The sequence below is a fragment of the Oncorhynchus kisutch genome, linkage group LG2 (assembly GCF_002021735.2).
Source record: "Oncorhynchus kisutch isolate 150728-3 linkage group LG2, Okis_V2, whole genome shotgun sequence".
Taxonomy (NCBI): domain Eukaryota; kingdom Metazoa; phylum Chordata; class Actinopteri; order Salmoniformes; family Salmonidae; genus Oncorhynchus; species Oncorhynchus kisutch.
The window spans coordinates 9,796,599-9,813,506 of NC_034175.2; the positions used below are offsets into that span (position 1 = coordinate 9,796,599).

General features: G+C 47.7%; 1 protein-coding gene across 1 annotated transcript; it reads right to left on the reverse strand.

Moving 5' to 3' along the window:
• Positions 1 to 941: 941 nt before the first annotated feature.
• Positions 942 to 9,381, reverse strand: LOC109900959 (IgGFc-binding protein-like). The gene is made up of 12 exons (XM_020496885.2): positions 9,321 to 9,381; positions 7,600 to 8,826; positions 7,052 to 7,392; positions 6,360 to 6,933; positions 5,663 to 6,267; positions 4,930 to 5,500; positions 4,182 to 4,780; positions 3,547 to 4,090; positions 3,199 to 3,395; positions 2,815 to 2,953; positions 2,339 to 2,667; positions 942 to 2,218 (listed from the first exon to the last, which is right to left on the reverse strand). The coding sequence occupies exons 1-12, from the start codon at positions 9,364 to 9,366 to the stop codon at positions 1,640 to 1,642; spliced, it is 5,751 nt and encodes a 1,916-aa protein (XP_020352474.2). The 5' UTR covers positions 9,367 to 9,381; the 3' UTR covers positions 942 to 1,639.
• Between the last annotated feature and the right edge of the window lie 7,527 nt (positions 9,382 to 16,908).

Below are 16,908 nucleotides of genomic sequence, written 5' to 3' on the forward strand. Positions count from 1 at the left end.
GTTTAGCCGAACCTAGATCAAGGCACAGACACAGTCTCAATGGGGATAGATGAGGTGACTACACTGACTGTGCTAGTGGCAGACTACACTAAGCTGATTTATTCATTTTCCACTGATGGATATAATTAACTGAAGCAAAATAAAATGTACCTGGCATGGAGAGTAGAGTTAACATAGATAACTAGACTGTACTGACAGTGCATAGCGACTTTAGCCCTGTAGGAAAAAGAGTTGTATTCCAGAAAATATATAATTAATACAATATTTGATCCAAGAACGTAGTACCAACATCTCTGCTGTGTTATCTGACCAGCAGTGACTGGGCAAATTCTTCTTATTGAAGACTGGAAGGTTGTGGAGAAGTACTGATGTCAACATCAAACATCTATTTCGCAGAAATTTCTGTCAAACTTCTGCTTTTTGGAGAGAAAAAAATTCCAGCGGCCACAACAATATAATAGCTTAACCATCAAACTGATTTCTGTTATTTTTGCAATATGACCCACTGGCAAAAACCTGTTGAATCAATGTTGTTTCCATGTCATTTCCACCCCCCAAAATCAATACTATGACATTGAATCAACGTGAAGAACGGATTGGATTTGCAAAAAGTAATCAATGTAAGGGGATTGTATTTTTTCACCAAACTTTTAACCTAAATCCAACGACATGGTGACGTGTTGTTCATTTCACGTTGAATTCACATCAGTTGACAACTCAATACCTCGCAAGTAATAATTCAAAACTAGATGTTGAACTGACATCTGTGCCCAGTGGGCAGAGGCAGTATATAATATGGCATGGCATATACAAGATTAATATACTCAACCGTTTTGTTTGAATGAATTACTTGAGAGGTTTTGAGTTATCTGATTAAACCAAAACTGTAGTAATTCCACCATTACTACTAAATGCTGGATAAACAGATGACACAGACTCAGTTAGCTGCAATATGTTTATTATTAGGCTTTTGAAAGTTGTAATGGATAGACACAGATACAAGCGTACAGAGATAATCTCAGTTTTAGTAATACACAAGTATGGTATTATATTTGGATTATAATGAATACAGTTCAATAACAATTCCATGCATGAATACTCAATCCCTCACAACATTATATGGTTTGTAATATGTTATCAAATACAGAAGGTCATTTTAAGGTACTTTTACGATTTTATGTCGAAATGCTCCTACAACCAGGACATGGAAGGAACATTTTCTTTTTTAAAGGATATTTTGGAGCCATGAGAGTTTCGTTGAAAATTAAGCCTCCAAACTTGATATGTACAGGTTTTACATATTTGTTCAGGAGTTTTTTATTCAGCCACACCCTGACACATTGATGACACATTGTTCACCTCTGAGCATGTAACCCTTGTTGCACAGGCAGCACTCCACACAGACTTTGGAAAAGATCTCTGGGACATTGGGATCGGCACAGGTAGCAGGGCAGGCAGTGCCACATAGCTCATAGTGGCTGTGGTATAGGCAGTCCAGGGCTGTTCGAGTTAAGAATAAACAAACATCACAAATGTAGTCCTAATACATTCTGCAAATGCACAAGTTGGTCTATCGTGTCATTATACACATTTAAGAATGTTTGTGTTCCTAAATGTGATGTTTTGTTATAGCTGAGTACTAACGGCAGTTGGAGGCCTTTCTCCACAGTGGTGAGACAACAGCCCCAGCCTGCTGACATTCGGCCACGTAGTTAGCCAAGGCCTCACAAAACACCTCCTGTCGACCCTCATTCAGACACACATCATACAGGCATTTTGAGGCAAACTCCTTCACCGGCACTTTCTTATGACACTGTTCAAATGGGCCCCCTCTGTCTGTCATCAAACCACAGTACTTTGGTCCAGTGTAAAGTGCCCGGTCTGAATCTGAGCATGTGGGGCAGTTGCTGTTACAGACGTGCCAGCAGAATGGGTCACCGTCGGCAACACTCCAGGATGCCACCCACGCTGTGGTATTTGATGAAAGCACACCTGTGGGAGTGGTGAAGTCATCTGCTTTGTTACCATTGTAGTTGCCACAGATGCCACCGAGGTTGCCGTAGAAACTGCTGCTGATGGTCACCATGAAGAAGGCTGTCCAGTCAAAAGTGATCTTCAGGCCGACATCTGTCTGGATGCTCCCTTGGATACCAGACTCTGTGATTCTGATGCTGTCAGACTCCAAACTCAAAGGGAGGGCAGACCTAATGCCATCAATCTGGGACGATAGAGAGATGAGGATTTAAAGAGGACTTAAAGTGGATGGAGAGCATAGAGGATTCTTACATTCAACTTCAACATGGAAAATCTGTATCAAGTATAACTGGAAGCCACCCACCTCCACTGTCCCTCTTTGGCCACTGAGAATGGTGATCCTGTGACCACTCAGGTCTATGTTGGCTGACTTGAGGAAGGAGCCTTTGGAGTTGACGCGCAGCTCGTTTTTAGTCTGGATGCTGAACTGAGGCAGGGTGGGATCTTTGCCAGTCGTTTTCACCAGAATGTAGGAGCAGGTGCCCATGAAGGAGAATGGCTGGCCGTCGAACGTGCTGTAATGAGGGTCACCGAACAACCAGCAGGTGGCCTTGGACTGGGCCACACATACCGCCTTATTGTTCATCACCGCACAGTTTTCCTTCTCACGGCACTCAGTATCCTCACAGGGGTCTGACAAAATGTGCATTAGAGACATTAGCAAATCCTGATCATAGTAATATGAAAATAAGAACATTAACAAAGTTCATAATTCCACATCCAAATTCACTAACACAAAGCCATATCTGTTTGGTTGCATTATTATTCATGTTTTTTTACCTGTGCTGTAGCAGTCCATGACTCCATTCTTCAACCCACATTGCTGACCCTCTTTGCACTGTGAGTTCTTGCAAGTGAATAGTCCTGCTGCACAGCTGCAGGTCTCAGAACAGTTGCCCAGCATCACAGACTGGCCAGACTGAAAACCAGCAAGACATGTAAATGATATCATTGAGTTTACACTATGGTGGAAACCATAGGACAACTGTAAACAATAAATATTTACCAAGGATAGTGATTGATTATATTATTTGCACTTTATATTTGCATATAGCATAGAACAGATGCAGGCCTTTAATTATAATATTCACTTTAGGATACCATTGAATTTTTGAGATATGAAAAAACAATTTACTTGTCAATACACAATAAATCAGTAATCACCTTGTAATAGTGTCCATCAACCACACAGCCACAGTTCTCACGTAGGACACACTTGCCACCATCAAACACAAAGCCGTCATCACACTGGCAGCCCTCCTGGCATAGTGGGCATTTGGGAGACTCACTCAGAGAATCACAGGTGGAAGAACAGGTGTCGGCACACAACTCATAGTGACTGTTAGCTGGACACGTCAGAGCTAGAGGACAGATGGAAATGCATGTTATCAAAAAACTTAAATCAGCTTCAGCTTCAATTGTTTTTCAGCAGAGCATTAAGTCAGAGAAATATTACACAATAAGATAAACCAGGTTAAGGTAAATCAACTTTCAATATCAACATTTACTCACGACAAAACTGGTCAGATCTCCAGCTGCTGACAAGGCCACCGGATGCCTGACAGAAAGTCACATACGTCTGTAAGTGACGGCACAGGGCATCCCCACCCTCTCCCTCCTTCGTGCACTCCTCAAAGTGCTCTTGTGGTGGCACAACAGCATGGCATTGGGCAAATGGACCCTTGGGTGACTTTATGATGCTACAAGCCGGCGGGGGTCCACTGGTGGGAGGACACTTCAAGCCACCGTCACATCCTGTCTGACATTTGACCCCTTCCTGAACCACTAACCACCCCGCTGCAAACTTCTCCACAGACGGCTCCTGCAGCCCACTGGGCAGCAGGAAGTCATCCTCCTTCTTGTCATTATAGTTGCCACAGAGACCACCGGTAACACCTTTGTAAGTGGATGGAAGCTGTATGATGGCGCCAGCAACGGTGTCGTAGGTCACCATCAAGCCAAAGTCTGTTACCACGATGATGTTAATGCCGTTCTGGTAGGCCCTGACCTTTCCATCTCCGAGTGACAGCGGGAGATTTGTTGCAACATCATCCACCTGTGAAAGGAGGAAAGATTGAAAACATCCGTTTTTCTAATCAAGTGTTGCTTTTTAATACTGAAATGAGTAGATCAAGACAGAAAACTACCGTTATTTCCCATATAACTCTGGGAGACATAGATATCTTGTATTTGTAGGCCTGTATTTCAACCCTCCTGGTGACCATTGCATCATCAATCTTGGTCAACTGCTGCACTGATACAGCAAATGGAGCCATCGATCCGTCTTTCTCCACAACCTCCAACATTTTGTACATACAGTCCCCGTGTAAGCTGAAGCAGCTGCCATCGAACGAGTGGAATCTCCTGGCCCCGCTCACATGGCAGGTGCCCGTGCTCATGGGTATACAAGCCTGCACCCCGTCTTGGACCTGGCACTTCTCATTGGGACCGCAGGCAAACTTCACATTACACTCCACGTGTCCATCCTTGTTACACACACAGCGCTCTTTGCACTGGCCACTGGGGAAGAACACCTGGCCCATCTGGTAGTATTGGCCTTGGTGAATGCAGCCACATTCAGCCAGCGGCACACACTCGCTGTCGCTCTGTATGAAGCCGTCGTCACAGACACAGCCCTCGGTGCACAGGGAGTTCCAACAGCTCTCAGGCTCATTGAGGCCGCTGCAGGTCTGGGGGCAGCCGGAAGCACACACCTCATAGTGGCTGTTGACCTTGCAGGAAGATGCTACAACACATTAGGTCAAATATAGAATTACATTTTGGTACCAGGAGCCGCTAGCTAGACAAACCACTTCTGACTTATTGTAATGATCATAATTGTTAGTCATTGTTTTGAAATGCACATCTGATAAGGTGTGTCTGTGCACTACTTACGACAGAAGCTGTCTGACCTCCACTGTTCCACCTTGGCAGGGGCATCCTGGCAGGCAGTGGTGTAGGTGCTGAGGGCGTTACAGAGGGCAGAGAAATGGCCACGGTACATACACATATCAAACACACAGTCCTCATAGTACTCTGTGGGGTCCACCTTGGCGTGGCAGTGCTTGAACGGACCATTTTTGTCTGTGATCCTGCCGCAGTACTTCCCTGTTTGGTAATCAAGCATCAGGCTGTGGTCACAGGTGGGGCACTTCTTGCCGTCGCAGTCGCTGGAGCAGCCAGGGTCGTTCCCCACTTTCCAGCTGTCCCCAAATACTGTTGGGGTGTTGACAGGGCTCTTGTCTGGTTTGAGGAGGTCGTCGTTCCGTTGGCCGTTCCAGTTTCCGCAGAGCCCTCCGATGAGGTTTGAGTAGGTGCTGGGGAGGGTTAGGGAGACGTGGCTGTTCCAGTTGAACTTCAGTGTCAGGCCAAATTTGGTCTTCACCACCCCGAAATACCCACTGCGGAAGATGGACAGTTGGCCATCTTCTACATCAAATGGCAAGTTCACATACTGGTTGTTGACCTGGGAAGATAGAAAGAAATTTTGATGAAACACGAAGGATGATACTGTCCTGATATTTCCTCTTACATTAAGTAGTATAATCATAAAAGCTCATTGACCAAGTAAACCCAGAGTGCAATTATGTCATTCATTTGGAATGGATAACATTTTAAGGTAGCTTACCAATACTTTGCCAGGGTTGTCCCTACTCATGGTGATGATGTTTTTGAAGACAATGACGGTGACTGTCTTTGTGTAAGACACTGCCATGTTCCTCCCCCTATTCTGATTCTTTACAAGCACCTCAAAAGGCGCCAGAGACTTGTCATCTTTGCTGACCAATTTGGAGAGAACGTAAGTACACGTTCCCTGGAAGTCGAACCTCTTGCCATCAAACGTGCGGTAGTGGGGGTCGCCTGAACCTTGGCAAGAGGCATATGATGTTGGGTAGCACTCTCTCTTACCGCTCTGCAGGCCACACACCTCTGATTTCTTGCATGCTGTTGCTTTGCATTCAACCTTGGCTGTTCCTGGATTGCATTCACACTGCTTTGTGCATTTGTCATCTTCCCAGAACTTCATTCCAGACGGGTAGTATCGTCCTTCATAAGAGCAGCCACAGCTCTCCTTGGAGATGCATTTGTCTCCACTGAGGACAAAGCCCTTGTTGCATTGACAAGTCTCCACACAGGGTTCCTTGCACTTTGCTTCGGCATCTAGATCTGAACAAGAGGCAGGGCAAGCTGTGCCACATGCCTCGTAGTAGCTGTTTGACGGACATTCCAGTGCTGCAAATGTGAAATGAGAAAATATATTTAAATAATTGTGAAATGTACAATCTAAAAATCTTTATGAAATGTCTGGAAAGAAGAAAACTCACAGCATCCAGTGATTGTCCTCCACTCAGGGCTAATTTTTACCCCCTCGGCCAAACAGGCATCATTGTAGCTTTTCATGTTCTCACAGAGGAACTGATAGATGCCTTTATTGATGCAGACGTCATAGACACAGTTGTCCATGAACATGCCTGGGTCCAGGACCTTGTGGCAGCTGGCGAATGGGCCGTCTTTTTTGGCCAAGAGACCACATGACGTCTCTCCCTTGTATTTCTGTTGGAGAGCCGGAGTGCAGCTAGGACATTCCCCTTGGCAGTCATCATGACAGAACAAGTCGCCGTCTTCAGTTCTCCAGCTCTGGGCAAACTTCACCACTGTGGGTTCCTTGTTACCTTTGGGGTTAGTGAACTCGTCATTGCGATCCCCGTTGTAGCTCCCACAGAGCCCACCCAGGGTGCGGAAGTAGCTGCTGGGGACAGTAATGTAGAACTTCATGTTCCAGTCGTACATAACCTTCAGGCCAAAATTTGTCTTCAGAACAGCATAGCTGCCACTATACACCACCGTTAGGTTTCCTCCGGCCAGGGTCACAGGCAGGTAAACATTCTCACCATTCACCTAAGAAAAGATCAATAAGCATATGGAAAAACCACTCAGTTCACCTCCTCGGTTGACCAAATTTACCATGGAACCGACCCCAGTCCTGATCATTTCTCTCTGGTCTCTTGTTACTTACCTCAACCTTCCCTTTATGCGTGCTCATCACCACAGTCAGCCCATAGACTGTGACTGAGACTTTCCTTACGAAAGACACCCTCTTGTTCCCTCTGTGGTTGTTCTTGGTCAGGACAGCGAACGGGATGAGGCCAGGTTCAGATTTAACAACCGTGGCCATGACGTAAGAGCAGGTGCCCTGGAAGTCAAATCGCTCCCCATCAAAGGTGAGGTAGTGGGGGTCGCCCACGGCCCTGCAGATTGCTTTGGAGATGTGGGCACAAACCCCCTTTGTACATTCTTCCTTTTCTCTGCATTTTACTTTCTCACAGGGGTCTGGTGGTGGAGTGGGTGGTGCAGTGTCTGAGGGAGTACAGAAGCAACATTCAAGACTAACACTAGTTTTCATGCAGTGCATTTGTTGTGTTGCGTTTTGTTTTATTGTGTTGCGTAGAATTTCAATGTGTTGCGTTGCATTGGGGTTGTTGAAGAGTTGTCCTCTTTAACAGGGGAGGTGTCGAGGGGCAGTTGATAGGCCATTTAAGTGTATGTGTCAAATAAACAGCTTACCTTTGGAACATACTCCTGTTGTTGCGTAGCCGTCTCTTGGCATGCCACCATAAACGTAAACAGCCATGAGGGAGTCGCCTTTGATGGAGAAATGCTGTTGCTGCTCTCCCAATGGAACATTTACCCACATGTACTTAGGGTCTGAGTTGAATGATGTCCATTGGAGAGATTTCACACAATTATTTTTTTCACAGACTTTAACGGTTTTGATCCCTTCCCCCTCGGAGACAATGACCAATGTGCTCTCGAATTTGCTCTGCGTGTCCACCGACCACTCTTTTGCTAGATCAGATGTTGGGAGGATGTTGGTGAGGAACGGATCATAGGGCTTGTTGTTGCTGAAGTACATCACCATGACCTTCTTATCACTTTTGATGATCAGCGGATATTTGGGTTGGACAGATATCACATACGCCTGCCCCTCATTCAGCTCTTTAGCAGTGGATACCTTTCCCTCAAAGATCTTCACTAGAGTGTTGTCCTCTGAGGCCACAATGTTGACAAAGTCTGTTGATTGGGTCATGTGCATGGAAGGAACCAGGTAATTGGTGGAGAGGCTCTGTACCGGTAGCAGTTGTTCGTAAACGTGATTGCAGCGGCCTCCATCTGCAATGCACTCGTGTCCCCCCAGGACTGCCACAGGGTGCTTAGCTTTTACCCTGGTCCCAGTGAAAGTGGTGTAGCTTTGGTAGAGGTAGACCTGGTATGGTTCCATGGTAACAATCATCGCCTTTCTTTGCTTCCAGGAATCCACGCCACTGAGATTCATGTTGGAGACAGGGATGATCGTGATCTTGTTGGGCTCTTTGCCGTTGATAATAGACATAAGCTTGTGCATGTTGCTTGGACCCCCTACAGGGGTGAAGGCCACATAGTCAGTACCCAGCTGGTCAGTCGGGAAGACCACACTGCTGTCTCCGGTCGAGAACTTGTAGTTGAAGGCCACCACCGAGATGTCAGAGTTGGAGGTGACCTGCACTGTTTTGGTGGAAGCTCCTGGACCCCCAATTTCAGCGGTACCAGGTATGCCAATCCATTTGGTGTTCTGTTTCTCTATTTTCACTGAGGTCGAGAAGCCGATTGCATTGACCTGAATTTGAACAATGGCTGGATAATCCTGTGTGGTTATGGCCAGTTTAAGACTCTGATCATCTTGGTAGCTCAGCAAATAGTTAGGCATAAAGGCAGTAATGAACTCCCGCCCCACTGGGCATGATCCACTGACCACTAAACATAAAGGAAGAAAGACAATTTTACAGATGAGCACCTGCATTCTTTTCGCAACCATTTGACTAATGTAATATCAGTTTAATAAGGAAACATATACTATAGCTTAATTAAGTACAGTACAATTGTCTTGCTCCGACTGCTCTTGCTGAATTCACTGACTGTCAAGTGTCATTTTAGTAAGGCACAAAATATTTAGTTTTTGCTTGAATGACATGACCTTATACAAATGTTTGTGTACATAACAATACACATGCTGTCGCTTCCCCCTGCATAGCTTTATAACCAGTATTACATGTCTATATAGTGTGCCTTGCAGAACAAACTACATGAATGTACTTTCTAATTAGAGGAGTCTAGAAATATTTAATTTGCCAAGCTACTGTACAGTATTTGTTTACCCATAATGTTAGATAATAATAAATTATCAACTTGCTAAATTCTGGTAGTGATTACATGACATGTATTATTGAAAGGTAAACTGTGATTCTTACCTCTGAATAGGGTGACAGCCACACAAAGCAGGAAAGTTGTCCCCATGGCTACTGACAGGAGAGAAGACAAGTGTAATTAATAGTAAAGGCATTTACTTTCATTAATTAATATCAATCAATAAATTACATTCACAAAAATAATGTGATTACTATGCATTAGTACATTGTACAAGCATCTACGAAGACAGGAAATAGTTTATTTCAAATCACTTTCAGCTCCGTAATAATTTGGTCTTCAACTGATACTTTTCACCAATATTTCTAATGCAAAATACTGACTTAATGTCCATACTTTACCTGTTGGTGGGACCTTGAAGGATATAACAGACAGACAGGGATGAGAGGGTGTCTTATATTGTAAAGAGGATGGATAAAAAATAACACATCCTTGCCAAAATATTTAATTACCGTGCTTATTAAGTCAACATAGCGTATATATGACTGTAATGCATATATTGACAACTTTGCGTCTTTAGATTCCATCTAACCAAAACATTTACATAGGATTTGTCACGTCTACTCCCTCTGGCGTTTGACGTCGCCAGTATACTAACCACTGGTCCTGGGATCCTTCATTATGCACACCTGGCATCCATCATTATGTGCACTTCCAGATCATTAGGATACTCACCTGGACCCATTACCCTGCATTGTTCATGTGTTCATGCCTTATTGCCACTGTTATGCTGTCTCATTTCATGTTTCTTGTTTTATTAAATGTTTCACCTGCACCTGCTTCTCGACTCACAACGTCTACTTTTGTCGCACACACCCTGATCTGTTTCACCTGTCTTTGTGCTTGTCTCCACTCCCCTCCAGGGGTCACCCATCTTCCCTGTTATCCCCAGTGTATTTATACATATGTTCGTTTGTTGCCCGTTTTTTCCCTTTTCCCCTTGCTCCTGTCTGTTCTACTTCCGGTTTTCTAGTTTTCACGGTTTGACCTTTCTGCCTGCCGTGACCCTGAGCCTACCTGCCGTTCTGTACCTTTCCACACCACACTGGATTACTGATCCCTGCCTACTCTGATCCTGAGACTGCCTGCCGTTGTGGATCTTTTGCACCCTGTCTGGATTACTGACCTATGCCTGCCCCTGTACTAGTAATACACTTTTATTTCTGACAATGTCTGCATCTGGGTCTTACCTGAAACGTGATAGTACCAACTGGCCATGACCGACCCAGCAGACTCAGACCAGCTCCACAATACTGTCTCCCTGCAAGGAGCCACCATTGGACGACTCGAGAAGTTACTGCAATGTCTTTTGGAGGGACTCCATACCCTGGCAGAATGCCATGACCAGGCAATCAATACTTTGCTGGAGCAATTCCGCGGGTCACACCCATAATAAACAAGCAAGCATTGTTCCTTCACGGATTATCAGAGGTGGTCAAAGATGAGCTTGCAGCCCGGGAGCTGCCCATGCACCTTGACTCCCTCATAGCCTTGACCATCCTGTGACCTGTCGCGCTCGATTCCCACGTAGCCTCCGAAGAATCCCGGAGACCCCCAAATTCTACATGTCCGAGTGAACCCGACGTCACCTGAGTTCTCTCGGGATTCACCATGGGCTACCGACTCGCCTACTTTGGAGTCCAAGCACCCGAGCAGGGCGAGATTGACTCCGGCTGAGCGCATACGCCGACTCAACACCCAGAGCTGTCCATATTGTGGAACTACAGGACATTTCGTAGCTACCTGCCCATTAAAAAAACAGACTCATCAAGAAGGAGCGAGTACTCTGGTGGGCCTTTTGGAGAACTTTTCCTCTCCCCTTACTCGCAGTCCTTTCCATGCCATCCTGCTGTTGGGGAACCAGTCTAAATCTCTCCGGGTACACATCGACTCTGGGGCCGATGAGAGTTTTTTGGACACTACCCTGGCATCTGAGCTGGGCATCCCCACTCAGCCCTCTCCATTTCCATAGACGTTAGAGCACTGGACGGGCACTCTATAGGCCACAATAAACTCAAACTATGTGTGTCAGGGAACCACAGCGAGACAATCCAATTCCTGCTCATTAAGTTTCCTCAGGTTCCCGTGGTATTGGGATTGTCCTGGCTCCAGTGACCCAATCCCCTCATTGACTGGTCTGCTGGTGCCATCATGGGCTGGAGCCCATTCTGCCACACCCATTGCCCCAGACCTCTCCACCATTCCTGCGGAGTACCAGGACCTCTGGGAGGTGTTCAGAAAGGCCCTGGCCACTTCGCTTCCACCGCACCGACCATATGACTGTAGGATTGACCTTCTCCCAGGCACCACTCAGCCCCAGGGATGACTGTACTCTCTGTTGGGTCCAGAGACAAAGACTATGGAGACCTACATTGAGGACTCCCTAGATGCAGGGTTCATCCGTCCTTCTGCCTCCCCCGCCAGCGCAGGGTTGTCAACGACATCACAGTGAAGAACCGCTCCCCACTACCCTTCATCTCCTTGGCCTTCGAGAAGCTCCAGGGGGCCACTGTGTTCTCCAAGCTGGACCTATGGAATGCCTACCACCTGGTGCAGATACGGGAAGGGGACAAGTGGAAGACTTCAACACAGCCAGCGGTCACTAAGAGTATCTGGTCACACCATTTGGCCTTACCCACACCCCTGCTGTGTTCCAGGCTCTGGTTAATGATGTTTTCCGCAACATGCTGAACTGGTTCGTCTTCGTCTACCTCGATGACATCCTCGTCTTCTCCACCCAAGAGCACATGCTCTACGTCCAACAGGTTCCCCAACGCCTCCTGGAGAACCAGCTTTTTGTAAAGGCAGAGAAGTGCGAATTCCATCACTCCACCATCCCCTTCCTGTGTTACACCATCACTGCATGGAGTGTACAGATGGATCCCAGGAAGGTCAAAGCAGTGATGGATTGGCCCCAGCCTAAGTCCAGGGTACAGCTGCAACATTTCCTGGGATTCGCCAACTTTTATCGTCGCTGTTGCCGGGCAACAGCAGCCTGGCTTCCCCCTTGTCTGCACTCACCTCTCCCAAGGTTCCATTCACATGGTCCCCAGCTGCTGATCGGGATCTTAAACACCACTTCACCACAGCTCCCATCTTGGTTTATCCTGACCCGTCCCGCAAGTTCGTGGTGGAGGCTGATGCTTTGGATGTCGGTGTGGGGGCTGTCCTGTCCCAGCGTTCTGGCCTGGACCTCAAGTTACATCCCTGTGGTTTCTTCTCCCACCACCTCAACGCCATGGAGAGGACCTACAATGTTGGGAATCGTGAGGTTCTCGCGGTGAAGATGGTGTTGGTGGAGTGGAGGCACTGGCTGGAGGGGGCGGAACATCTGTTCATTGTGTGGACAGAGCCCGCACCACCAAGCGCCTCAATTCCAGGAAAGCTAGGTGGGCCCTGCTGTTCAGTCGGTTCAACTTCTCCCTCTCATACCGCAGGATGCGCTGTCACGCCGCTATATCCCCACGGCTACATCCCCAGAAACCGAGACCATCCTTCCCAGCTCTTGTCTGAAGACGGCACTCAGCTGGGGAATAGGGAAGCATGTTTGTGAGGTGCAGCGTTCCCAGCCGAACCCTGGTGGGTGCCCAGATAATCGGATGTTTGTTCCTGACACGGGTCACCCCTCGTTCCTGGAGTGGGCCCACTTGTTTTCAACCCGGGCTCCCGTCGGACCCTTGCCTTTTTGTGACAACACTTTTGGTGCCTACCGTGGTTCCTGACATCTCCGCATTCGTCGCCGCATGCACAATCTGTGCACAGAACAAGGCTCCTCGGCAAGCTCCGGCTGGCCTCTTTCAACTTCTACCTTTCCCTCACCATCCCTGGTCTCACATATCCCTGGAATTTGTCACATGTCTCCCTTGTCTGATGGCAACACCACCATCCTGACCTTAGTGGATCGGTTTTCCAAAGCCGCCCACTTCATTTCTCTCCCCAAGCTACCCTTCTGGAAGGCTTTCTGCTCACTCATTGGGTCATTGGGTCGTCGGCCAGCCTGTCCTCCACCCCAGTCCAACGGCAAGTCGGAGCCAGCCAACCAAGACCTGGAGACGACTCTGCTCTGTCTGGTCTCCGCCAACCCCACCTCCTGGAGCTAGCAACTGGTTTGGCTCGAAAACACCCGCAACACCATTCCTTGCTCTGCCACGCCGCTGTCGTTGTACCTGGATGAGAGCCCGGTCGGCCCTTCTCAAGATCACCTCCTGGTATCGATGACAAGCGGACCCCGGCTCCCCGGTATCGTCTCGGGCAGAAGGTATGGCTGTCCATACCTTCAGTGATTCTGAACACTCGGAATCAGAGCCTGAACCCATGGAGGTAGGGGTCACACAGAAAGAAATATGTTCAATAGGAAACCGATTTTAGCAGGTGCGTAATGTCTTCATGGCGTGGCCAAACACGAATTTCCAAGACTGTGTCCCTCTACTAAAACTGATATTTCTTATTAGTTTCTGAAGTTACAAGCCTGAAACCTTGAACATAGACTGCTGACACCCTGTGGAAGCCATAGGAATTGTATCCAGGGAGCTCATTTTCAATATGACCTTTCTCTGTTATATTCTCCTACATTATTTTATCATTTATATAAACTTCAAAGTGTTTTCTTTCCAATGGTACCAATTATATGCATATCCTGGCTTCAGGGCCTGAGCTACAGGCAGTTTACTTTGGACACGTCATTCAGACAGGAAGTGGCGAAAAAAGGGGCCTAGCCCTTCCTCTGTCCTCTCCTTTTCCGGTTCAAGTCCATGAAAGTCGGCCCTTAGGACCCGGAACAATCACCCACATCACTCAACCACTCACACTCACTGTGGAGTCCACTCATCAGGAGAACATCCCCTTCTTCATTACCAGTGAACCAGTCCACAAGATCATCCTCGGCCTCCCTGGCTTCAACGCCATAACCCTACCATCTCATGGCCGAGGATGAAAATTACAGATTGGTCACCCGAATGCTGGAGGACCTGATTCATTGTCCCCTGTGGTTCCACGACGGTTGAGAGGCCTGTGGATGCCCTTCAGCCCAACGTCCCGGGGGGATACCAGGAGGAGTGGAGACAATAACTGGAGGGCACCCAGGAGCCATTCGTCATTCTCACTGACCATCGGAATCTGGAGTACATACTGACTGCGAGGAGGCTGAATCCGCTCCAAGCTAGGTTTTCTTCATTTGGTTTGACTTCACGCTGATCTATCGTCCAGGTTCAAAGAACACCAAGGCCGATGCCCTGTCCCATCTCTACGATTTGGGAGAAGGTCCAGAACGCGCCTATAATCCCATCTTCCTGAGTCGTAGCTCCTGTGGTCTGGGATGTAGATGTGGACATCCGCCAGGCTCTGGAGAGGGAGCCCGCACCCATTAACTGTTCTCCCGAGCGTATTTATTCCCACAGAGATAAGGGACCGACTGCTGACCTGTGCGCACTCAGCTGTCGTCACTGGACATCCAGGTATTTCTCGCACTACCCAATCAATCTCTGGGAAATACTGGTGGCCCACAGTAATGCAGTATGTCACTTGTTACATCAACACCTGTTCCATATGTGCCCAAACCAAATCCCCCCAGAACGCTCCAGCAGGGAAGCTCCTCCCCCTTCCCGTGCCTCAGCGACCCTGGTCACATCTATCCATTGACTTTGTAACTGATCTCCCCTCCTCTGACGGTTTCACAACCATTTTGGTGGTTGCAGAGTCCTGTCGATGAATCCCTCTTTCTGGTCTCCCTACTACTATCCAGGTCACTGAGGCACTCTTCGGGCAGGTCTTCCAGCATTATGGCCTTCCGGGGGACATAGTTTCCGACAGTGCCCCTAAATTCACATCATGCATATTGAAGTCCTTTATCCAGAAGCTCCGGGTAACGGTCAGCCTCACTTCCGGGTACCGGCCTCAGTCCAATGGGCAGGTAAAGAGGATGAACCTGGAGCTGGGGAGGTTCCTGATGAGTCACTACTGTCAGGACCGGCAGGGAGAGTGGGCGCAGAGTGCGCCCAGAACTCGCTACATCACTCCTCCACTGGGTTGACCCCCTTCCAGTGTGTTCAGAAGCTCCTGCGGTGGATGAGTGGTTCCAGCGCGCAGAAGAGGTGTGGAGCGACGCTCACGTGAGACTCCAGTGCGCCGTACACCGGCAAAAGGAGCAGACAGACTGCTCGTAGTGCGACCGTAGTGCGACCCCTGTGTTAAACCCTGGAGTTTGCATCTGGCTTTCTACCAGATACCTCCCACTCTGCCTGCCCTGCAAGAAACTGAGTCCCTAGTTTGTGGGTCCATTCAAGGTTCTCCGGAGGGTCAACGAGGTGACGTATAGGTTGCAGCTTCCCAGTCACTATTGTTTCTCACCTTCTTTTCATGTCTCCCTTCTCAGGCTGGTGGTTCCTTGTCCACTAGCTGATGCTGTCCCCACGACCATCGAGGGGAATCCAGCATATGCTGTCAGATCCCTACTGGACTCCCGGCATCGTGGAGGTCTGCTCTAGTACCTGGTGGACTGGGGAGGGTATGGCCCAGAGGAGCGGTGTTGGGTTCCGGTGGAGGACATTCTGGATCCCAACATCATCCGTGATTTCCACCTTCACTGCCCAAACCAGCCCGCTCCTCATCCTCTGGTCGGTGAAGTCCTGCGGCAGTAGCCTCGTGTCTGAGGGGGTGTGCTGTCACGTCTATTCCCGCTCCTCCCCTCCGGCGTTCAACGTCGCCAGTATACTAACCACTGGTCCTGGGATACTTCATCACGCACACCTGGCTTCCATCATTACGTGCACCTGCAGATCATTAGGATGCTCACCTGGACTCCATTGTATTCCTGATTACCTCCCTGTATCTGTCACTCCCTTAGGTTCCTTCCTCAGTTGGTATTGTTCATGCCTTATCGCCACTGTTATGCCGTCTTATCTCATGTTTGTTATTTTATTAATTGTTTCACCTGCACCTGCTTCTCGACTCATAGCATCTCAGTTAGAGGTTTTTTCCTTACACAAACAAAGCCAACCATGGATACCATTACAGAAACATTGATCTTGAAACAGGATATAAGAGCCACATCCCAGTTAACAAAGAAAACTATCTTTATTTACTGTCAGCCCAATCAAGAATAGGGTGACAGAGGTCAGAACAAGAATTGACTATGGATCCTTATGAGGATTTTGGGGGTGTGACGAGAGGGGTGAGGTGAGGATTTATTGGTCTTAAATACACATCATGTCATGGGCGTGTGTGTATAGTTTAAGAGGGAGGTGAGTATGTGAAACGCATTACAGAGCTGCCAACATACTTACAACCAACAGTAGGCATACATGGCACTGCAACTCACAAACAAAACACTCCTCCTGCTTAGTTTCTTTGACACTTTGAAATGATGGGCACAGGCAGGCCTCATCCCTGTCAACAATATAAGTAAAGGGCAAATTATTAATATGCATGTATGATTTCACAGTCTAGCTCTGAGGGTGACGTGTCAGAGGGCACCTTTTTGAACTGCTATCACTCGGGTTGAATGTCATTCTTTATCTAAGTGACAATGCAAATTCCTCCCATAAAATGAAAGTTCCTATTAGTAACCTTTTCCTGGTGGGTCAATGTATGGATTTACAAAACTATTATACTTAAGGTGGTGATGGAGGAGTAGGT